Here is a 23051-nt window from a genome sequence, read left to right as displayed (position 1 = left end):
CAGGAGGAGGCGCCAAGCCCAAACTCCTCCCCAGCCACCGGCGGGGTCGGTGCAGAGCGGCGCAGGGCACAGTTGAACCCTGGCACGCAGCCTCAGGGAGGGACAGGCTAGAAATGACCCTGCCTGCAGCTGGGCCATCGGCCCGACCACCTGTCCCCGGAGCAAACGTTGATGCAGGTCGGGCTCGGTGGCTCATGCCTGTAATCCCAGCACTTTAGGAGCCCGAGGCAGGTGGATCACCTGAGGTTAGGCGTTCACGACCACCCTGGCCAACATGGTGAAACACCGTCGCCACTAAAAATACAAAAACTAGCCAGGCATGGTAATGGGGTGCACCTGTAGTCCCAGCTACTTGGGAGGCTGAGGCCCGAGAATCGCTTGAACCCAGGAGGCGGAGCTTGCAGTGAGCGGAGATCACCACTCCAGCCTGGGTGACAGAGTGAGACTCCATCTCAAAAAAATTAATTAAAAAAAGAAAAACGCTGATGCTTTCTGAAGTACATTTTATTATCGCTGTACCATTCTGGGGCACTGGAGATCACAGCTGAGAAGCAGAGAAGCTGGAGACCTGAAGCCTCCACCCTTGGCTGTGGCTGCCGAGAGAGGCCCCTGCAGAGGGAGCCCCAGGCCACACCCAGACATCACAGCCAGCTCACAGTGGGGCCAGAGGGCACAGGCGGCTGGCGGGGGGGGGGTGAGGGTCCCCATTCCTGCCACCTCTTACAGACCATGACCCACAGGGCTGGGGGCTTCCCCTGGGAGGTGGTCCTTCCCTCCCCATGGCCCAGCCCTGGGGAAAGAAAGCAGAGAACAACTCAGGGACTGCAGAAGGCTGAGGACAAGAAAAGAGGTGGGCCTGGGGTGAAGGCCCCCCCCCCTCACTCGCAGAGAAAGGACGCTACCGGCAGTAGAGGACAGGGAGGCAGGACGACGGCAGTTAGAGACGAGGCGTTTCAGGTGAACTGTAGTGTTACTCCGGACGTGAGCATGGCCTGGGTCAGTCGAATGAAATGAGCTGGGCCTCGCTGCCCTGTGACGGCGGCCCCTGCGCCTGCGGCTGCTGGGCCACCGGGGGCTGCTGCTGGGGGGGACCGCCAGAGGGTGCCATCTGTGCAGGAGGAAAGCAGGCATGGCCCTGGTCCTCCCTTCCCCAGCCCAGGGGAGGAAGGCTTTTGTCCCAGCAGAGCCACAGACCCACAAGTGCTTGTAATCCACGTCCACTGACTGAAGCTCATGTGGCCTTTGCCTTTCAAGTAAATTCACGGTTTTTCCTGTCTACACTTGCGGACACGTGTGTCTGCCCTAAGACTTGCGTCCTCGTTCTGTCTGCTGAGAAGAGGCCTCAGGAATGCATCTCCCCCTGTGAGCAGGCGTATGGGACAATCCCTACTGGGGCCAGGGGACCCACTGGTAAACCATGAAGCCTGAGGGTGCCCTGTGGATGCCGCTGTGAGGCCCTGGGAATGGCTCACCTGCTGGTACATGGGCTGCTGCCCCGAGATGTAGGGCTGCTGGGGTGGCAGAGATGTGTCCTGGCTTGGGAGGGTGGTCATGAGATTCTGTTGTGAGCAGATGCCAGATGTGAGAGAATAGCCCTGTGACCAGGCAGGCGGGGTGTTTCTGGCTTGCAACAATCCGAAGGTGACCACAAGGAGCACCCAGAGAGTGGAGGGGGAGGAGCAGAAGGGGTGGAGCCCACCCAGTGCCCGCCAGCCTCACCAAGGGACCCTCAGCATCATCAACTGCTCCCCCACCCCGGCCCCCAGCAAAGCCTGGAGGTGGCTGTACCTGCATGTTGTAAGGCTGGTAGCCCATGGAGACCGACTGGCTCCCCATGTAGCCCATGGTGCTGGACTGCGGAGGCTGAGAGATGGCCGGGAGGCTCTGTGGGGCCTGGGAAGCCACGTTCTGCGGAGGGAATGAGTGCCATGGGAGAAGGGGCTGGGGCTGGGGCTGGGGCTGGGGCTGGCCCTGGAAGGAGAGGAGCGGCCTTCCTGCATACCTGGTAGCCTGCTGTGGGAGTAGGCTGGTAGGATGAGTAAGTGGGGCTGGCGGTGGGTCCGGCCTGGGCCTGGGGGGCCGCCTGCGCCCCAGTGGCCCCTGCTGGGTACATGTAGGCACTCACCATGCTAGGATCTGTGACAAACAAGACAAGGGAGATGATTCAGCCAGGGCAATGGGGAGGAGAGGAAGGGACACCCTACTCGAGTTTTACTTTTTTTTTTTTGAGACAGAGTCTCTGTCGCGCAGGCTGGAGTGCAGTGGCGTGATCTCGGCTCACTGTAACCTCTGCCTCCTGGGTTGAAGCAATTCTCCTGCCTCAGCCTCCCGAGCAGCTGGGATTATAGGCGTGCACCACCACACCCAGCTAAGTTTTTGTATTTTTAGGAGAGATGGGGTTTCACCATGTTGGTCAGGCTGGTGTCGAACTCCTGACCTCAGGTGATCCACCCGCCTCGGCCTCCCAAAGTGCTGGGATTACAGGCGGGAGCCACCACCCGGCCAGGAGTTTTCCTTTTTGTTGTGACTTTTGGAACCAAGTTCAGGTTTCACGTTTCTAAAAAAAGGAACATAGGTGGAGCGTGGTGGCTCATGCTTGTAATCCCAGCACTTTGGGAGGCCAAGGCAGGCGGATCACAATGGCAGGAGTTCGAGACCAGGCTGTCTAACATAGTAAAACCCTGTCTCTAATAAAAATACAACAACTAGCTGGGCATGGTGGCGGGCGCCTGTAATCCCAGCTACGCAGGAGGCTGAGGCAGGAGAATTGCTTGAACCTGAGAGGCGGAGATTGTAGTGAGCTGAGGCCACACCATTGCACTCCAGCCTGGGCGACACAGCGAGACTTCATCTCAAAAAAGAAAAGAAGATAAACCAACAAGGATGAGAGGAGAATCCCAGAATGGAACGAAATCAGAAAAAATGAGCCAAACTGTATTTGAAATGAGTGACATGGTCTGACCAATGGCACGGGATAGTGAATCCCAGTAACTTCTGAACCCAGAATGTGGATTCCACGGCCTCAGGCTACAAATGACAAGAACTACAGACAAATGTTACACTCCAGTTAGGAGGCATCGTCTCCACAGCAGGCCAGGTTAGCATTCTTAAAACTACTTTTTGTGTATTCCAGGGCTGAGCAAGTAAGTATATTGAAAACAATGCCAAAGAAAACTGTGCTATTGGATTAAAATTGCAAGTACTGGAATTAACTCATGGATTTTTTTTTTTTTTTGAGACGGAGTCTCACTCTGTCACCCAGGCTGGAGGGCAATGGCATGATCTCGGCTCACTGCAACCTCTGCCTCCCAGGTTCCAGTGATTCTCTTGCCTCAGCCTCCCAAGTAGCTGGGACTACAGGTGCGCACCATCATGCCCGGCTAATTTTTGTATTTTTAGTAGATGCGGGATTTCACCATGTTGGCCAGGCCAGTCTCCAACTCCTGACCTCAGGTGAGCCACCCGCCTCGGCCTCCCAAAGTGTTGGGATTACAGGCGTGAGCCACCGCACCTGGCTGCACTCACGGTTTTTATCATATACAAAGATGCATGTATTCGCACATACACAGACACACCCACAACTGTGCACTTGTATTCATATACACACTTTCCAGCTCTGTCTGCTAACAACCTAGAGCTGTGAGCACACCCAGAATCTCGATCTTGGCTTCTAACCAAGATCCAGACCACCCTCCACTAAAGAGAACAAGGGCTCCTTGGAGAAATGGCTGCTTCCAGGGTTGAGAATGTACAAGACGAGCACAGAGTATCTAGCAACAGAAACTCAGGAGCATCCCAAACCGATGGCCCTACGCAACAAAGAAGCCACTGACGCCTCCCACGGCCACACCTGGGAAACTTTGAGCATCAAAGTAACGGGCCGGGTGCGGTGGCTCACGCCTGTAATCCCAGCACTTTGAGAGGCCGACAAGGGCGGATCACTTGAGGTCAGGAGTTTGAGGTCAGCTTGGGCAAAACAGAAAGACCTCATTTCTACATTTTTTTTGAGACGGAGTTTCACTCTGTTGCCCAGGCTGGAGTGCGGTGGCGCAATCTCGGCTCACTGCAACCTCCACTTCCCGGGTTCAATTCATTCTCTGCCTCTGCCTCCGGAATAGCTGGGATACAGGCACATGCCACCACACCCACCTAATGTTTGTATGTTTAGTATGACAGGGTTTCACCATCCTGGCAGGCTGGTCTTGAACTCCTGACCTCATGATCCACCCCCGTCAGCCTCCCAACGTGCTGGGACTACAGGCATGAGCCACTGTGCCCAGCCCTTTTATTTTTATTTTTTTAAATTAGCCAGGCATGGTGGTGCAATCCTGTAGTCCCAGCTACTCAAGAGGCTGAGGTGGGAGGACTGCTCGAGCCCAGGAGGTCGAGGCTGCAGTGAACCATGATCATGGCACTGCACTCCAGCCTGGGTGACAGCGAGACTCTAAAGAGTGATGACAGAGGAGTGTCACCTTTGAAAGAAAAAATAAACGTCTCCACGCCGCTGTGACTGACGATAAGTAGGAAAGTGGGGAGCGTACCTCCCGCCAGTGGAAAGACAACGGCAGAATTAGAAGGCGCTATTTGGCAAACACTGTAATAAACACAGGCAACATTAGCAAAAAATGCTAGATCTTGAGGAGTCCCAGGGTATTTGGAAAGCCTCCCCCAAGACACATCTGATAAAGGGCAAAACAGTCACTTCACAGTGAAAACCCCCGGCAGACACCGTCTCAGCCGAATGGCCAGCAATGGGACTGACAGGATGCACGTCACCTCCACTGCCACTCTGAGGAAAAGCACAGCCTAACGGTCACCACGTGGAGACACCAGACAAACCTAAGCTGAGGACGGTCTGCTGAGGACTGGACAGGCCAGTGCTCTTGGGACAGTCGATGTCACAAAACACAAAGGCTGACTGAGGAACACTCTAGATTAAAGGCGGCGGGGGGGGCGGGGGACACCACGCAGCAGGGGGCGTGCTGTTTACAGGACACCACTGGGATAGTCCATGAGGGCTGAGCCTGCTACAGACGAGGATCGGCAGCCCAGCGCCTGCTGCTTTCAGGAAATGCTCGCTGTTGCATTCAGGAGAGAGGGCAGTACCTGCCACACACGGATTGAAACACGGCTCCAGCACGAAAGCCTGTGTGAGCGCGTTTGTGTGGAAACAGGAAAAAGCAGGGACAACATTCACATCGGGACGATTGGGAAAACGCTTCGCACCATTCTTACTGCTTTTTTGTAAATTCGGCTAAAATAAAGACGAGGGAAAAAAAGCATGGTCTCTGCCCCGACCCATCCTTACCAGCCGCGGTGCTGGGCATGCTGGGGTAGGGGCCAGCGGCAGGGGCCGGCTGGCTCATGTACACGCCATGCATGGGGGAGCCCTCCACTGAGCCGGCGGGGCTGAAGGTGCTGGGAAAGCTGGCTGGTCCCGAGGGCTGGTAGAGGACGCCTCCAGCTGCGGGCATGGCCTGGAGCTGGGGACGAAGGAGACAGTGGTGAGAGTTGGTCCTCAGCCCACGAGCCTCTGGGTGGCAGGAGGATGGCACATGCCTGGGCGTAGGGCAGGGGGAAGGCGGGCATCTGCGCGCGCATCTGGACCGTCTGCTTCTGCTGCTCCAGCCGCAGCTGCCGCTCCTTCTCCTGCTCCTGCAGGCGCTGGATGGCCAGCTGCCTCTGCACCTCCAGGTACTCCTGTGCGGCAAAAACGTGGTTATGCTGCGGGGTCCCCCAGCCCGCCCCGGCCCGTGGCTGGGCAGCCACTGCACCTGCTTCTTCTGACGCATTATCTCCAGCTTCTGGGCCAGCTGGATCTGGCGCTGGCGCTCTGCCTCCTCGGCTGCCCGGCGAAGCTTCTCCCGGTGCTCTTCACGCAGGGCACTCAGCGCCCCCCGGGCATCGCGGATCTGTGCCAACTTGTCCTGCAGCCCCTCATAGTACACTGTGGGAAGACGACAGAGCAACCCTGACAACTCCGGCACAGTGCCGAGAAGCTCCTGGGTGGAATGGACACACAGATGGGCTGCCCTGTGCCCAACCTTCTGCAGAGGGCTCTGAAGGCACTGGGCTCTGGGGGAGTCAGGCAGAGGGTCCTGGGCAGGGCAGGCCATGGTCATCACTGAGACCACTTCCTGTTGAGACCCTCTGGAGGAAGCCACGGCCCCAATGAAGGACTCACAAGAGCCCAGCACCCTCAGGGAGGCCCTGGCCCAAGACGGCACTCACAACACCTGGCTGCCCCTGCGCCGAGGCCCCGTGACGCGGGCACCTACGCCTGCGCTCGTCCAGCTGGTTGAGCAGCTCCAGCAGCTGTGGATGCATGCTGTTGATGGACTGGAAGAGCGAGAGCACAGCCGAGTCGTTGGTGATGCTGCGGCCCCGCATGTGGTTACTCTTCATGCGGTTCACGAAGGTGGTGACGGCGTTCTGTAGCGCCTTCAGGAACTGCTCGTGGCTCTCCTCGGACTCGCCATTGTGGAACTGTGGCTGCAGGCAGAGCAGGGTTTGGATGAGTGCGGCCACGCTCCAGCCAGCCTCCCTGGTGGGGCCTGGGATGGAGGCACCCAGCTACACTCAAGCCTGGAGCAGAGTCCGTCTGCTCCCTATGCGAGCAGCCCCTTCTACAGCCGAGGAAGGCGAGGCCCTGGAGGCAGGGTCCTTGTCCAGCAGCAAGCCCTGGTCAGGACAGAGCTGGCTCAGGGCCCCACTGCCTGCTCCCTCTCCAGGGACCTATGCTCTGACAGCCAACCAGCCCAGAAGCCCCAGGCAATGCCAAGGACTCATCCGATGGTTCTAGGCTGCTCTGGAATATTCAGGTCCATGCTAGGTCCACAGAGAGTGGCCCAAGCTCTGGACCACGGCCTGGTATAGAGTTTCCATTGGGAGAGGCCACAAAGGGCAGGGCAGGCTGGGGCCGGGCTGGGGTGGACACCCTTGCCCTGGCACGGCCCTCTGGTTAGGGCAGGCACCTGTGCCATGTGCCTGGTGCTGTGGGCCAGGAGGCCATGTTTTGTCCTGGCCCGTGGAGGGAGCCACAGCTTACCTCACTAAAGGGGCCACCAGAGGGAGGAGTGGGCTGAGAGTCTGTCTCCGGGAGGGGGTTCTGGAAGAGAGAGAATGAGTGGGGCCTCCAACCTGTCCCGCATCCACCCCTTCCAAGGGACCCTGCCACTAGGAATGCCGGGAGTGGCCCCCTCACCTCCACCATGTTGGCAGGGGCTGCGTGCCCCTCCCCAGGCTGTGCAGCCGGCTCCGTCAGGGGCACAGGTGCAGACGGCGTGGGGCTCTTGCGAGCCTCCTCCTGCTTCTTCTCCCAGTAGTTCCGGTTGAGATACCGTGCGAGCTGCAGGCAATGACGGGGTCACTCCCAAGGCCAGAAACCGTGAGAGGGCGCACCCCATGCCGGGACTTACCTCAGGGTCAATGTCCTCAGCCAGAGGCGCTGATGAGTTCTGGGGAGAAAGGGGCATCTGAGTCTCACAGGTGACAGAGCCAGTTGCTTCGGCAGGGACAGGGACGGCCCCAGTGTGGCAGATCCTGGAGACCAGAGCTGCAGCCTGGGCCCTCCCTCCGTGCCCTCCTCTGGTTCCTGGCATCTGAGCCGCCATCTTTTCTCCTCTTCCAGATGCTTAGAACTCCACAGAGGCTGGCAGCACTGCTGTCCTACGAGGCTCCTAACCTTGCTATGGGAGGAACAGGGTGGCACCGGGCCAGCCCTGCGGCCTCAAGGTGGACACTGGACAGCCCCCACAGTCCAGCGTGTGCGGCCCCAGCCGACAGCCCGGAAGGAGGGGAAGAAGGGAAGGGGTGGCTCCCTGGGGCAGTGACCTGGCCACTCCACGGAACCTACAAAATGACTTTCTCAACCTGCTGTCCCTGACCCAACCTCCTGCAAAACAGGCTGCCTCTTCACCCTCTACTGAGAGGTGAGGCCAGGGAGAGGTGACGTGGATGCCCCAGAAAGCAAGTCCTTCAGTTCCTGTGGGGCGGGAGGGGTGTGGAAGAGACGGGGTCTCACCAACAAGGCGCCTCCCCCACAGCCTGTTCCATGTCCTCAGTCCCAAGGGCCAAACCAGGGACCAGGAGGAACGGGGGCCTGGAGCTGTGGGACTCTGTCCTAACGTCCGCCCGTGTGCTGGGGCTGTCCTCTCTAGGAAGCCCAGGGACCCGCATCCCCCACCAACCTAAATCAGCTCGGGGACCCGCGCCCCCCATCAACCCTACTGCCTTCCGGGCGAGGCAGCTCCAGCCCGAGGGCCGCTCACCACAGGTGAAGAGTACAGGCTGCTGGCGGGGGGCGCTGAGGAGGCCGAGGGCGTGGGCTCCGCCTTGGGGTACGAAGTGTACGTGGACTTCTGTCTCTGAGGCAGAATCAGAAGGGGCGTCACTTGGGTGCACGTGACGCCCCTCTGGCCCCACCGCAGCACGTCCAGGGGAGCTGGGCCCTTCCCGAGGCCGCCCCGCCCCACCCGGCTTACCAGCCTCTCCTTCTCCTCCGCCTCTGACTGTGACAGCGCCAGGGCCAGCTGCAGCTCCTCCTCCTCCTGCAGGGCCGTCTCATCCCTCTTGGGGGGCAGCTGAGGACAAGCGGGTAGGGTGAGGGGGGGCCCCGGGGAAAAGGTACCCACGGGACGGCGGGAGCTGAGTACCTGGGACTGCTGAGACAGGGGGCTGGTCAGGTACTCGGGGGGCAGCTCAGTGGTGGAAGTGGCCTTTCCTTCGGCTTTCCTGTGGGCACAAGGAATGCTGCAGGTCACCATGCGCCGACACTGCCCTGCCCCCGCCAAAGCTCTCAACCACACCTCTGCGGGCTCCTCTAAGTGTTCCCACAGAGTGAGGGCAGTGGTTCCACAGCCACAGGTGTCCCAGTGGCCATACTCCAGAGCAGAGCAGGGCAGGACTCGAGGGCATCACACCAGCCACAAGGGCCCAGGTGAGTCCCTCAGGGTAAGCCCTAGTTCCTCTCCTGAAAATGGACATTGAGGACACCAGCCCGGCCTGCGAAGACCTTCCTACGGCACTCGGGAAACCAAACACGACACCGCCACCGTGGGACGGGCCCCACCCAAAAAGGGGCAGACAGGGCAGTGACTGTCATGCCCAGTAAGCTCTTACGGGGCGCCCCAGGTAGTCCAAGAGCCGCAGGCTCACAGCATGGTCGTAATTTCAAACCACGCATGCTGACCTTTGACCTGGAGCTCTTTTTTTTTTTTTAAATTTGAGATAGAGTCTTGCTCTGTCGCCCAGGCTGGAGTGCAGTGGCGCGATCTTGGCTCACTGCAATCTCCGCCTCCCAGGTTCAAGCGCTTTTCCTGCCTCAGCCTCCCGAGTAGCTGGGACTACAGGCACCTGCCACCACGCATGCTAATTTTTGTATTTTAAGTAAGGATGGGATTTCACCATGTTGGCCAGGACGGTCTTGATCTCTTGGCCTCGTGATCTGCCCGCCTCAGCCTCCCAAAGTGCTGGGATTACAGGCATGAGCCACTGTGCTCGGCCGACCTGGGGCTCTTTTCTAAGAGAAAAGTCCGCACTGAGGCAGACCTGCACAGCCCCCGGGACAGGGAAATGCCAGCAAGTGTGTGTGAAGGCAGGAATGGCGTTGGGATACCCTGCCGTGGAGCCGCTGGGTCACAGCAGACTCACACATGTGGGCAGTGGCTGCAACGGACAGGACATTGACGTGGCTCAAGGCAAGTTCTTCTCAGTTACGAGAAGGAAAAGGAACTTTCCGGGCAGCAGCCCATCACCGGACATGGCTGGCTTGGATGGGACGCCCTGAGGAGGGCATGGCCTCACTCCTGGGCTTCCCGAACATAAGTGGGTGGAAGCCTCAGACCTGAACAGAGGGCCAGGTGGCCACGGCCTGACCTCCCAGAAATGTCCACGGAGCAAGACAGGGAGGCAGTGACACGTTCCAGGAAAAGGGAACCAAGGAGGGAGCACAGCCCACATACAAAACATGCACGACCCAGGCCAGACCCACAGCGACGCTGCTGGGACCACGGCAGAAATGGAACGTGGACCACAGAGCAGAAGCCAGCATTGGGTGGCAGCGCAGTCCTGAACGACTGCTGTGGCCACGAGAGCACTGTCCCTCTCAGAGATCACAGGCGAAGATCTGAGTGCCAACGGGCATGATGTCTGCACTCAAACAAACTCAGGATAAAACCTGTGTGAACACGCGCACGCGCAGGAGAGGGGAGGCAGAGTAAACTCTGCGACCAAACACTGACCGCCGAGGCACTGGCTGCGGCCCCGCAGCTTCTCTGTGCTACTCTTGCACCTTTTTTGTAAGTTTTATTCCAAAAGTTGAAATGCAAACGAACCCAAACCCGAACCCAAGCAACAGGTCTGTCGGGGCAGCCTCGGTCCCTGGAGCCGCAGGGCCCAGTCTCACACACCCACCTGCCCTAGTGTGGGGCAGGGTCTGAGGGCATGCGGCCGCCCTGGGTTTCCCTTGACCTTCCAGCTGCTGTGCTGTGAGGGCCCTCTGGGGTCTGCAGGCCTCGGGCACCATGGCCAAGAGGGACAGAAAACCCAGACTGGAGAACCTGCCCCGACTGCAGCCCAGGCGGGGGCGGGGACTCACCTGTTCAGCTGCTCGTAGCAGGGCTCACACACGCGCACCTCCTTCTCAATGCCAAACTTGGGGATGGTGGAGTACTTGGAAGAACACTTTCCGCAGAAGATCTGCCCACATGCCCGGCAGTGGTGCTGTAAGATGGGGTGTGCGGGCCTGGTCACAGGCACTGGAGGACCCTGATGTGCCACCCGGCCCAGAACCACCCCGTACAACGCTGAAGCTGGGCCTCACAGGTGGGGGAAGGTAAGGGACAAGCAGAACAAGTGCCTGGGAAGACATTAAGGCCGGGGAACCTGGACATGCTCCCAGGAGTCCAACGCCAACCACCGTTTTGGGGAAAATAAGGTAAATTAAAAATAAGGGCCCAAAAATATATACATCAATTCTGCTGATAAAACACGAGCTTTTGTGAGTGCAGTGGATGCTAGAAGCTGCTGACGCCCCAAACCCCAAGCATTCCCGGTTGCCAGCCTGGACGGGGCTTTGGTGTGAAGATGGCTCGAGGGGTCAGAATCCAGATGGGCTAAGCCACACAGAGAAGGGGGCCACACGGCCCTGGCAAGCAGGAGAGTGACTGTGGCAAGGCCTGCAGCCTTAGGTTTAAGACATTATAATTCCAGAGTGAGGCTGGGCCCAGCCCAGACAGTGGCATCAGGCCCTTACGTGGGCCCTCACTGTCCCCCTCCTGACGCCACACTGCCACCCGCTACGAGCTGCACTCACCTCCTGAACCACCCACCAGGAAGGAAAGGCCCAGCAGGGACGGTGGCCTTGTGCATGGCAGGGGACCTGGTGTCTGGCCGGGGCTGTAGACAGAGCCCCCCAGGTGGGAACTCACCTTACGGGTCATCACCCCGAACTGCACCCTGCAGCGGTGGCATTCCTCAGCGTCCACCCAGTCCGGGGCCTGAGGAGGGGCGGCAGTCAGGACCACACGCTTCCCGTCCCACCAGCCCCAGAGACACAGAGCCTCCCCCGCCCCACAGAAGGCAACGGACCCAGAGAGGACCCCAGCACGAGCGAGAGCAATGCCCCAGGCGACCCGTCCCAGCTGCGTGGCCTGGGGTGAAGCTGCCGAGGCCTGAGGAAGGGACTTCCTTCCTCGTCAAAGGTGCTTGTTTTCCTTTCCCGAGCCCACTAGCCACTCTAAAGGCCCTCGGGCGACGTCTCCACCTCGCCCTGCAGAGACAGCTGCTACGCCTCTGCCCAGGACACACGGGCATCCTCAGGTCCCAGACAGACAAGAGCTCAGCCACCAACCCTCAAGCAAGCCGGGGTCCTAGCACTCCCCTTCACACTTCCTGAGCAGCCCAACTCCAGGACCCCTGACGGCCGCCCACACTCACTCTCTCGGCAGCAAACATGGCGTCGCTCTCTTTGAATTCTGGAAAGACGTGTCCTGGAGAGATGAAGCCATAGTCACTGCCCACTCCCACCTGGCCTGCAAGACCTCCGGGAGCCCCTTCCTCACTCCTGGCAGCTGCGACACAGCAGTAACCGTGTACCCAAGTGAAGGTGTCTGGGGGCACCGAGACAGCCTCCTGCCCCCAAGGTTGGTTCCCCATGGGGCCTCTATCCTCACTGTGGCAGCAGACAAGAGCCAGGCCCTGCTGCCCTCTTCCTGAGACACTGCTCCCACCCCATCAGGGCGTGAGGCCCCTGCGAGGCCCCGCCCGCCGAGTGGCTCCCTCACCCTCTGCTCTCTGGCCAGGGCTCCCACTGTTCCTGAAGACAAGACCTCGAGCTATGCTTGAGACAAGACCCCAGAAAAAATCCAGGAAAGCTCCCACGCCAGGAAGGAGACAGGAGCACAGACCACCAACGTCCACCACCCCGAAGTTGAGAGTCCGAGGCAGCTCGTGCAGCGCCCCCTGCGTTCTTCCCCTGCATTCTCCACACTGGTCCTGCCCACCCTGCAGCCACAGGGCAAGCGTCCAACTCCTGCAGCGGGGACACACCACCCCTGGAGCCCGCCCCATTCCCCACACTCTCAGCCTCGTCTTCAGCAGAGCTCAGGGCCACACAGGACCCACATAGATGGGAGCAGCCATGCCCACCTCTCTCTCACTGAGTGGGCCGAGCACCAGCCAAGACCTGCAAATGCATCCTGAAGCACCCACCTCTCTATACACAATCCCCCAGTTCTCCACGGCCACAATGGCCGGGAGGGACCCTTAAGAAACACACCTTGGCTGCCACAGCCTAGATGAAAACCCACCAGAGGCCTCCTGCTGCGCTGAGAGCAACGCTGAACTCCAGCCCACAGCCCGGAGGCCCTCGGTGTGCAAGCCCGGCCGCACGCTCCTCTGGACACGCTGGCCACCTTTCTGCCCTGGGGCCTCAACCCTGAGTGTCTGCCCACGGGTGCTGCCTGCCTGCTCACGCCAGCTCTGGCTTCTGTTCCAGTCTTGACACTCGGGGCAGCTCCTCCAGAGGCCTTCCCTGACTGCACAGCCCAACCCAGTCCCCAAGAGTCCTGCTACTCTGAAACAGGCTGTCTGCTGCCTTTTCACCTGTGTGTTGTCTGCCATCACTGCCTGCCCCTGCCCGTGGGCCATTGGGTCCAGAAAGGCAGGAGCCGGAGTGAACTCGCCCTCACACGCACAGCCTTCCCTGGCTCTAGGCCACCGCCCTCCTCCCTCCCACCACGGGGAATAGCCCATCTTCCCAGGCCCCTCACCACTGTCCCCGTTGGGCCTGACTGTCCGGCAGTTCCAAGCCTCGACCTGGTCCCAACCTCGGTCCTGACTCACCCTCCACCTTCATGATCTGGTAGGTGTCCTGGACCACCTTGTACTTGGGCTCGTTCCGGAAGGCATGCGCCCAGGCCTGGATCAGGTACAGGATCTTGTTACGGACGTTTACCTCCACTTGTCTCTGCAGGCAGGGAGGAGGGGGTGTGGGCCGCAGCAGACTCCAGGCGCCAGAGGCCTCGGTGTGAGGAAGCAGCTGGCAGACCTCAGCCTCTGAGTAGACAGGGCTGACACAGAGGCCAGGGAGGGCCCCCCCAAATGGGGCATGGGGGCCGTGCACCAACCTGTTTCCAGACCCTGAGTTCAAACCTCATGCCTGCCTCTACTTGCTGGAGCCAAACAACGCCGCGTCTCTGTGCCCCTGACCACCTGTCTCTCCCTTTCCCCACAGGACCTGCCCATCCCAGGATCCCCGGTTCCCGTCAGCCTCCAACAGGCAGGGCCTGGCAGGCCTGACGGTGGCAGCATGGTGTTGGGGCTGAGAACACAGGGGCACTGCGGCGCTCTGGCTACGCCCCTCCTTCCAGTCACAGCCGGGGAGACACAGGGGGGCAGCCGCTCCAGAAACGCCTCCAAATTCAGAGCAGTCTCCAAGCCCCCTGCAGCCACCCTTTCCCCCAGGTTAGAGCGCAGCCTGGCCTCGCATCTAGAGCCCTCTCAGGGACGCTGTCCCAGTGTGACGCGCAGGACGGCGTGCGATCAGAGGCTGCTGCAAGCAGGCTCCGGGGCACTTGCACCGCGGCCTAAGCTCCTTTCCAGAACCCCTCTGCATCCTCAGTGGCGCCTTCCATTCACAGCCCTGCCCCACCCCAAAGGAGCGAACCAGCTCATGATCTGCAGCCTGACTGATGGAGCTCGGGTGCACCAGGGTCGGGCAGGGCCAGACTCTGGCACCTTCCGCCTCTCAGCCAGGACAGGACGGGACAGGAAGCCAGCCAAGGTGGCCAGTGAGGGCCTTTGAGAGGCCTGGCTGTCCACTGGGATCCCTGGGCAGGTTCTCAGCTGTGTGGGTCCAGGGAGTCTCCTATGAGACCCAGGTCCGGCCCACGGGTCGGGACAGAAGGGGACCAGCCTGACCACATGGGACACCCTTTCTCCTTGACACCTGCAGCAGCATCCCCACTGCATCACAGTCCCTGCAGGTGTCCCCAGCACAATCCTTGCAGGTGTCCCCAGCACAATCTCCTGGGGATCTGGAGGGCTTTTCCTCCTCTGCCCAGGAAAGCATGAAGCCCTCGCTCTCCAAAACAGCTCTTAACCCCTGCCAGACATCCAATCTTACAAGCCCCCACTCAGAGCCCTCCCAGGCCCCTACCTGTGGGATGTGGCCAGCCTGCCCTCCGGACCACAGCCACTCTCACACACCATAGCCACCACCTGCCCTGCCCACCCAGTGGCATCTACTCACCTTCCCTAAGACAGCAGGTGCCTGAGCCCTGCCTCCCAGAAGCTTCCCCCAGGCCCCAGGGTCGCTGTCACCTTGGTCCTCCAGACAGCACCCCGGGCCGGCTCCTGCTCAACCCTAGCCTCCCTATATTGGGGCTCACGGCCCTGTCTCTCCAACTCATGAGTGCGACCTTGTGCGGTGCAGGGACCACTGATCTGCACCTGTACATTTCCCGCCACACCTGGTGCTGTTCTGTCATCAGTGCCCAGTAAACATCCAGAGAAGCAAAGGTGCCAGCCTGGGTGGCCACCCGCTTGCCCCCATCTCACCCACCTTCAGCAGGTCCTTCAGCTCCTCCATGGTCTGCTTGTTGGCCACCTCGTCATGAACTGTCTGGCCACAGTTCTTTACCACAGACTCCATGACCTGCAGACGCCCAGGAAGGGAAGAGTTGGGCCAGTGGTCAGGGCAGGGCCCCTCCTCCTCCCGGACAGACCCACCTCCCTGTGGGACAGCAGAGCCCTTCAACAGGCCCGTCAGGCCAGTGGGGAACCCACATCTGAGACTCAGCAGCCTGCACGGCACCGCTTCCTGTGACGCCAAGTCTCACTGCCAAGCACAGCGACGAGATCTGCCTTCTGGTGTTTATTCACGCAGGGCCGGCTGAAGAAGTGGTGCCCACTCCCTCCTCCATCTCCTGTCTCTCCCTCAGCATGACCCCCTCCTAGGTGGCACTGTTCACACGGGCACTCAAGGCTGAGTGCAAACTCTCTTGCTTGATGTATGCCCAGGGAGGTGGGCAAGGCCACAGGACAAACTCTTCTCGTGCTGTCATGACTAGGGGGTGGGGACCCTGGGGGCCACTGAGGCACGGGGGTCTACTTACCTCCAGGGCATACAAGGCAACGTGTGGGTTCTTGTCATTGACTTTCTTCTTGATGGAATTCACAGCATATTTTGCTCTGAAAAGGAAACGACATTGACAAAAGCAGAGAGAAATGGGAAAAAAATAGTCTCAGTAACTAGGATGAGAAAAGGTCATCTGCGGCCGGGCGCGGTGGCTCACGCTTATAATCCCAGCACTTTGGGAGGCCGAGGCGGGAGGATCACGAGGTCAGGAGATCGAGACCACAGTGAAACCCCGTCTCTACTAAAAATACAAAAAAATTAGCCGGGCGTGGTGGCGGGCGCCTGTAGTCCCAGCTACTCGGAGAGGCTGAGGCAGGAGAATGGCGTGAACCCGGGAGGCGGAGCTTGCAGTGAGCCGAGATCGGGCCACTGCACTCCAGCCTGGGTGACAGAGCAAGACTCCGTCTCAAAAAAAAAAAAAAAAAAAAAAAAGAAAAGGTCATCTGCTTCCAGGTGCAGTGGCTCACGCCTCTAATCCCAGTGCTTTGGGAGGCCAAGGCAGGAGGATTGCTTGAGCCCAGGAGTCTGAGACCAGCCTGTGCATTATGGCAAAAACCCATCTCTACCAAAATACAAAAAATTAGCCGGGCGTGATGGTGAATGCCTGTAGTCCCAGCTACGCGGGAGGTTGAGGTGGGAGGATCGTTTGAGCTTGGGAGGCAGGGGCTGCAGTGAGCTGAGATCACGCCATTGCACTTCAGCCTGGGTGACAAAGCAAGGCCCTGTCTTAAAAAAAAAAAAAAAGTCTGTCTGCCATCTTAGTCTTTGAGAACCCTGAAGCAAATACAAACATAACCAGGTATCTGCAAGCTGTACAGAGAAAACCCCTTAATTGTCCAAGATGTCAAAACATCCTGGCATGTAGACCACGCAGTTCTCCACATAAGAGCCTAACGTGGTCAGCTACGTTGTGGAGAACCAACGGGCACCAAGCGAGCCCCGCTTAGTGCACGGCCGCTCCTCCGCGTCAGGGCACAGGCCCCGCTAACTCACTGCGTGTCCCCTTGGCGGATCAGGTCGCAGATCTGCAGAATGGACTCCCAATCTGTCTCCAACAGGAGCTGGCTGGTTGCCTTGTCTGAGAGAGAAAACGCCATGAATGGGGGGGGTCATCCTGCTGGACGCCCCGTGCAGCACCCCAGCTTGGCAGCAGCCGGGGCGACTCTCTCCTTCCCCTTTAGACATTTGGACCAAATGAAAACCCATGAGAGAATCCTCCTGAGCGCGCTGATGGGCAGGGAAGTGCCATCCTCCCCAGGGAAGCAGCAAACAGCATAAGAGCACACCAGGTGCCGGTCCAAGCCCTCCCACAACCCACGAGCGAGGTAAAGACACTCAGCAGAGAGACGAGAGCACTGCTGTGAGTCACACAGCTCACCAGAGACAGAGGCTGATTCACTCTTAAACATCAGACTCGGCTGCTTCTCAACAAAGAACCCTATCACCCGTCCCTTGGAGTCCCCGTTCGCCCAGATGCTCCCGGTTTCAATGGGATCTTCGCTTGGGCAAGGGCTAGAAAGGCCTGCAGCGTACACTCCAGGCCCCTCGCTCCAAGCCAAGTGCTTTGGGAATAAGGGCAGAACGGGGCTCCAAGGAGGACTCGCCAGCATACCTGTCATCATACCACATCACTGCTGTCTCCAACAACTGGCCCCTCTGGGGAGCAGCTCCAGCTCTTCCCACATCGCCTTTCCCGGACACAGAAACGACCTAACAAGCCAAGCCACGTCCACTTTCTATACTGATTCAGTAGTTAACCTCTGGATTCATCCCTGAAGCACTGAACTACCTGTGTGGCTGAGATAGTCTGCTTGCCGGTTCCCTTGGCAAGGAAGGTGTCTCATTTGAAGCCTCCTTGAAAACCATACTTAACAAAAAGGCAAGCTTGGGGCAGCCCATTCGACCACCCAAGCGCCTACCCCCAAACAGAAGACGCATTTTCCCTACGGGGCTGCTGGGCACGTGCACATCAACATTCGTTTCCCTCCTAAAACGTGTCAATTCCAGGAGGCTCAGATAGGATCAGCTTTCACCTCCAAAAACGTGAGAAAACGCCTTCCTAAACCATTAGGCACTTCCCGAAACCAGTGTAGGAACAAAAGGTGGGTCTGGGACCCGCAGCCCCCAAGAGAGCTCGCAGGTCCCAGAAAGAACACTGCCGGCTCCACCCTTCGAGGCCCAGTGTTTTGGGTCAGAAGCCTAAGTGCGAGCCTAACATCCGACTGAGTCACCCACTTTCATGACTCAGGCCTTGTGGCCCACTCGGCCAGGTGCTCGTCGGTCAAGGGGAAATCGGCCGAATGCCCGGGCCCGCGGAGGAGCGAGGACGCCGAGCGCCCCTGGCGCCCTGCACGGACCCTCACAGCGCCCAGTTCACCAACGCCCGACGGACGCCGACCCCACGGCCGCGCAGAGGGTCCAGGATCGGCGGCTCCGCGCCCCGGAGGACAGCGGGCCGGAGACAGGCGGGCAGGGCGGCCGGTCCGCGCCCCTCGGGCCCTAGGGGCCGCGCTGACTCAGCGCCGGGCTGAGGCTGCGGGCTGACCAAGGCCGTGCCGTCGGGTGGGGACGCGTTACCTAGGAGACGCTCGAAGGTGCCGCTGCCTCGCCCCATGGCGACCTCCAGCCCAGACCCTACGCCGCAGGCGCTCCCCTGCTACGAGCTGGCGCGCCCCCCGACTTCCGCTTCCGCCTTTTCCCTCCAGTGCGCGCACGCGCACGTCACCGCGCCGGCCCTTGAGCTGCGAGGAGGCGGGGTCTTCCGCTCCCCCACTAACGCTGCGCGCTAATTGGACGCACCCTTGGAACAATGAGCCTAAGAACCAATGAGCAGTCCGGAGGTGAGAACTATCCAGTGAGAGTGGGCGGTGGGCGGGCCTTGCTCCGCGGCGCCGAGCTACGGGTGCCGGGTAGAGCGAAGCACGGAATGTGTCTCCTGCTGGGGGCCACGGGCGTCGGGAAGACGCTGCTGGTGAAACGGCTGCAGGATATCCTTCCGCGGGGGGACGGGACCTGGGTGCGGGGGGCACTCGGACCGGGGCGGGGACTCACCCTTTAGCTGCTCGGGTCCTTGACCGCTTCGCACAGGTGAGCTCCCGGGATGGGAAGGGCGACCTGGGGGAGCCGCCCCCGACACGGCCCACGGTAGGTGTCCGCCCCCGCGGGTGGAGTTGCGGGGGGTCAGCTCTGCGCTTGGCGAAGAGCTCCGGGCTCCTCTAAGTGCGCGCCAAGGCGCAGCGGGTCAGGTCTTGACTTAAGGCCAGCCTTCGGGAGCGGGGGGCGGCCCGAGCTGAGGATATTTGGCGCGGGATGCGGAGGCCTGCCGCCCTCCACGGGCACTTCCTCTCCCCTCGCAACGGTTCCTGTGGCTGGTCGCTCCCACACCGAGTCCAGCTACTGATGGGCGTCGGTCCCTGCTCGCCGTTCTTGCCTTAGGGACTGAGCCCTTGGAGAATGGGGCTGCGGGGTTCAGGCCACCGTGTAAGGTGTGGGCAGGGTGCTCTTCAGGAGTTCACAACGGGACAGCGCTTGTATTCTCTCTGCATCGTGGTTTTTCCTATAGGTGGGCACCAATCTTACTGACATCGTGGCACAGAGAAAGATCACCATCCGGGAGCTGGGGGGGTGCATGGGCCCCATCTGGTCCAGTTACTATGGAAACTGCCGTTCTCTTCTGGTAGGTTGTAATCCCACATGGGCTTCCTTTAGAGAAGTGTGTCTACGTTTCTGTGATGTCCAGTCCCCAACCTTGCTGTGTGTAGAAAGGGGTTTGGGTTATTTAGTGACTGTACTACTCATGGAAATAGGTCTTAGCTAGTGTTGCTTCCTGCTGGGCACCCCGTCTGGTTTCTGGTACTTGCGCTCCCAGGCAAGTAGAAGCTCACAGAGGCCTTGCTGAGGGCAGGGCTGTTGCTCCGCAGAGAACAGACTTAGCCCTCTGTGTCGCTCCCCGGTACGTCTGTGTTTATGTTGGATTTATACGTGCCTCTGGTTGGTCCCATCTTGACAAGGCCTGTGCCCCAGATTCCAGTATGGAGAGCTGATGGCCACATGAGGACAGAGACGAGTGACACCAGGTCGTCCTCATAAAACTCGATTCCCTCTGCTGCTGCTTGTTCCCAAAGCTTTGTTTAAAGCTGTTTTGGGCTGGGCGCGGTGGCTTACTCCTGTAATCCCAGCACATTGGGAAGCTGTGGGCGAATCACGAGGTCAGGAGATGGAGACCATCCTGACTAACATGGTGAAACCCCGTCTCTACTAAAAGTACAAAAAATTAGCCAGGCGTGGTGGCGGGTGTCTGTAGTCCCAGTTACTTGGCAGGCTGAGGCAGGAGAATCACTTGAACCCTGGAGGCGGAGGTTTCAGTGAGCCGAGATCGTGCCACTGCACTTGGAGCGAGACTCCGTCTCAAAAAATAAATAAATTTAAAAAATTTAAAAATGCAGTTTTGCTCTCCCAGTGCCAGGTCTGAGGCCCAGGGGAGGAAGTCTGGTAGCGGGGCATTGCTGCTTTTTCTTTTTTCCCAGTTTGTGATGGACGCCTCTGACCCCACCCAGCTCTCTGCATCCTGTGTGCAGCTCTTAGGTCTCCTTTCTGCAGAACAACTTGCAGAAGCATCGGTGCTGATACTCTTCAATAAAATGTACGCGTCTCTGAGCTGAGAGGGAGCACAGCAGGGGCGGGGGCTCCCTGGGGTTACAGCTGGGAGCGTGGCTCAGTAGGGAGGTGGTGTGGCTGGGGGTCCGGGGCAGGTGTGTGGCTGCCACTGCTCTGATGGGGCACCTCTTTCACTCCAGCGACCTACCCTGTTACATGTCCACGGAGGAGATGAAGTCATTAATCAGGCTTCCAGACATCATTGCTTGTGCCAAGCAGAACATCACCACGGCAGAAATCAGCGCCCGTGAAGGCACTGGCTTGGCAGGGGTGCTGGCCTGGCTCCAGGCCACCCACAGAGCCAACGGTTGACTGCATGGCAGAGGCACGGCTGGCCTGAGCTGGGGAGAGGTGGCAGAGGGCAGTATGGCTTCACTGCCAATAGTTTCTTCTCACAGGGGCAGAATAACCCAAAGTAACCCTACATGATGGGGCTCTGTGCTGAGATGCAATGATGCATAAACTGAGGCATGTAGAGATGGAAGTTGACATCTGGCCTCTGAAAAAAGTGCCCCCAGGGGCCGGGCATGGTGGCTAACACCTGTAATCCCAGCACTTTGGGAGGCTGAGGCGGGCGTATTACCTGAGGTCGGGAGTTTGAGACTAGCCTGACCAACATGGAGAAACCCTGTCTGTACTAAAAATACAAAATTAGCTGGGTGTGGTGGTACATGCCTGTAATCCCAGCTACTTGGGAGGCTGAGGCAGGAGAATCCCTTGAACCCGGGAGGCGGAGGTTGCAGTGAGTCGAGATCATGCCATTGCACTCTACCTGGGCAACAAGAGCAAAACTCTGTCTTAAAAAAAATAAAAAAATAAAAACCTGTCCCCAGACTGGGTGAGCAGGGCCTACAGGTGGCCGAGTGTTCTGCATCCTGGAGTGGTGCTATTGGGGTTGGCTCCCCTCCTTCCTGGAGACCTGCTGGACTGCCCCCAAGGCGTATGGACTGCACAGTGCCACTGAGACCTGGCCTCTTGCTGTAGCACAACCTCCAACCTGCTGAGCCGCTGGTACCCTGACTCTGCGTCTGCCACAGGTGGCATGAGGCAGGTGAAGTGAGTGTGGTAGTAAGAGCCAGGCCTCGAGTTAGAAACAAGCTGGTGGCCGGGCGCAGTGGCTCACGCCTGTAATCCCAACACTTTGGGAGGCTGAGGCAGGCAGATCACGAAGTCAGGAGTTCGAGATCAGACTGGCCAACATGGTGAAACCCTGTCACTACTAAAAATACAAAAAAATTAGCTGAGCGTGGTGGCTTTTGCCTGTAATCCCAGCTACTCAGGAGGCTGAGGCAGGAGAATCGCTTGAACCTAGAAAGCAGAGGTTGCAGTGAGCCAAGATTGCGCCACTGCACTCCAGCCTGGGTGACGAGCAGAACTCGGTCTCAAAAAAAAACCAAACAAAAAAAAAACTAGCATTCTCACTGGTTCACTTGTTCAGTGAACAGGTATTGCCCTGAAACGCCCACAGGTGTGCCAGGTGGGGCTCAGATGAAGCACAGGAAATGGTGGCCGTGCCTCCCACGGTTCCCCAGCGCCCTGCTTTGACTTTGGTTCTCGGCTGTGGCTACTTGTGGGAGTGTTGATTGACGGGTCAGTGTCCTGCGGCTGCCAAAACAACAGAAATTTGCTCTTAGTTCTGGAGGCCAGAGTCCAAAGCTGGGCTTTCACCAGGGTAGTTTCCTTCCAGAGGCTCCGAGGGAGCGTCCGTGCCTTGCCTGCGTAGTAGCCGTGGTGCTCCTCGGCGTGACTGGGCTGTGGCCTGCAAAGCCTCAGTTTCCGCCCCCACCTTCACGCAGCTTCTCTCCTGTGCCTGTGTTCTCTTACAAGGACCTCTGTTGGAAGTCCAGGATGATTCCTCATTACATCTGCAAATGCCCTGTTTTCCAAACAAGGGTACTCTTGCTTGTTCCAGGGGTTATAATTTGGACACACCTTTTGGGGGCCATCATTTGACTACAAAGATTGAATAAGAAACCCTATAGTCGTGAAAATAGATGTGAATTTTCTACAGATGTTTTCCCAGCTGACAGCCTAGTTTCCTTTGGTCATGGAAGGAGCCTCGCACCCACCACCCTCCTCCGTGGCACAAACCTGCTGCACTTTGCTCGTGGGGAAATGGGTCTTTATTCCCATGGAGGGCTGTGTGCAATGCCTGGGAAAAGCTCTCAGCACGGCGTGTGCTTCAGGGTGGTTCGGGCTCCAATCTCTGCTTTCCAGTGTGTCATGGGCTCTCAACTGTACACAGCCTGTGCCCTGTTGGATGCCACCTGTTTTTTTTTTTTGAGACAGAGTCTCACTCTCGCCCAGGCTAGAGGGCAGTGGTATGATCTCGGCGGCTCACTGCAACCTCTGCTGCCCAGGTTCAAGCAATTCTCCTGCCTCAGCCTCCTGAGTAGCTGGAATTACAGGCGCCTGCCACCGCACCCGGCTAAATTTTATATTTTTAGTAGAGATGGTTTCACCATCTTGGCCAGGCTGGTCTTGAACTCCTGACCTCGTGATCACCCGCCTCGGCCTCCCAAAGTGCTGGGATTACAGGCATGAGCCACTGCCCAGCCTGGATGCCACCTTCTTAGACACCACATGAATCCCCATGCACTGCTCCCCCTGCCCCTTACCACCACCAAACAGCTACTAGACAGGCGAGGTCTCTGTCCTGTTAGTACCATGGGGCGGAAAGATACGATACCTTTTTTCACCCATAAGGGTGACAGCCAACACGCCTAACAAACTACAGGTGAGCAAGAGAAAAGCA

The 23051-nt window shown here is 58.9% G+C and overlaps 2 protein-coding genes across 7 annotated transcripts; one reads left to right on the top strand and one right to left on the bottom strand.

The window, feature by feature from the left end:
- Positions 1-486: 486 nt before the first annotated feature.
- Positions 487-18326, bottom strand: HGS (hepatocyte growth factor-regulated tyrosine kinase substrate). 5 transcript variants are annotated; one of them, XM_058428700.1, is made up of 23 exons: positions 17876-18140; positions 17253-17350; positions 16634-16718; positions 15618-15693; positions 15065-15157; positions 13345-13468; positions 11938-11990; positions 11430-11498; positions 10598-10722; positions 8655-8733; positions 8484-8582; positions 8271-8366; positions 7419-7457; positions 7205-7348; positions 7049-7108; positions 6279-6492; positions 5775-5947; positions 5560-5700; positions 5309-5483; positions 2003-2136; positions 1789-1908; positions 1473-1595; positions 487-1108 (listed from the first exon to the last, which is right to left on the bottom strand). In XM_058428700.1, the coding sequence occupies exons 2-23, from the start codon at positions 17260-17262 to the stop codon at positions 998-1000; spliced, it is 2343 nt and encodes a 780-aa protein (XP_058284683.1). In that variant the 5' UTR covers positions 17263-17350; positions 17876-18140; the 3' UTR covers positions 487-997. The 5 variants fall into 5 exon arrangements, with proteins under 5 accessions (XP_058284683.1, XP_032033764.1, XP_032033765.1 ...); XM_032177873.2 differs by lacking the exons at positions 17253-17350; positions 17876-18140 and adding an exon at positions 18218-18326; XM_032177874.2 differs by lacking the exons at positions 17253-17350; positions 17876-18140 and adding an exon at positions 18218-18326 and having other exon boundaries at positions 1473-1559.
- Positions 18327-18533: 207 nt separating this feature from the next.
- ARL16 (ADP ribosylation factor like GTPase 16) lies at positions 18534-21144 on the top strand. 2 transcript variants are annotated; one of them, XM_058428366.1, is made up of 5 exons: positions 18534-18628; positions 18727-18784; positions 19203-19316; positions 20167-20282; positions 20437-21144. In XM_058428366.1, exons 1-5 carry the CDS (start codon positions 18567-18569, stop codon positions 20606-20608), a joined length of 522 nt encoding a protein of 173 aa, XP_058284349.1. In that variant the 5' UTR covers positions 18534-18566; the 3' UTR covers positions 20609-21144. The 2 variants fall into 2 exon arrangements, with proteins under 2 accessions (XP_058284349.1, XP_058284348.1); XM_058428365.1 differs by having other exon boundaries at positions 18557-18727.
- Positions 21145-23051: the final 1907 nt, after the last annotated feature.

This window comes from Hylobates moloch, unplaced genomic scaffold (genome assembly GCF_009828535.3).
Source record: "Hylobates moloch isolate HMO894 unplaced genomic scaffold, HMol_V3 SCAFFOLD_15, whole genome shotgun sequence".
NCBI lineage: Eukaryota > Metazoa > Chordata > Mammalia > Primates > Hylobatidae > Hylobates > Hylobates moloch.
This window is presented reverse-complemented; position numbering and strand designations above follow the sequence as displayed.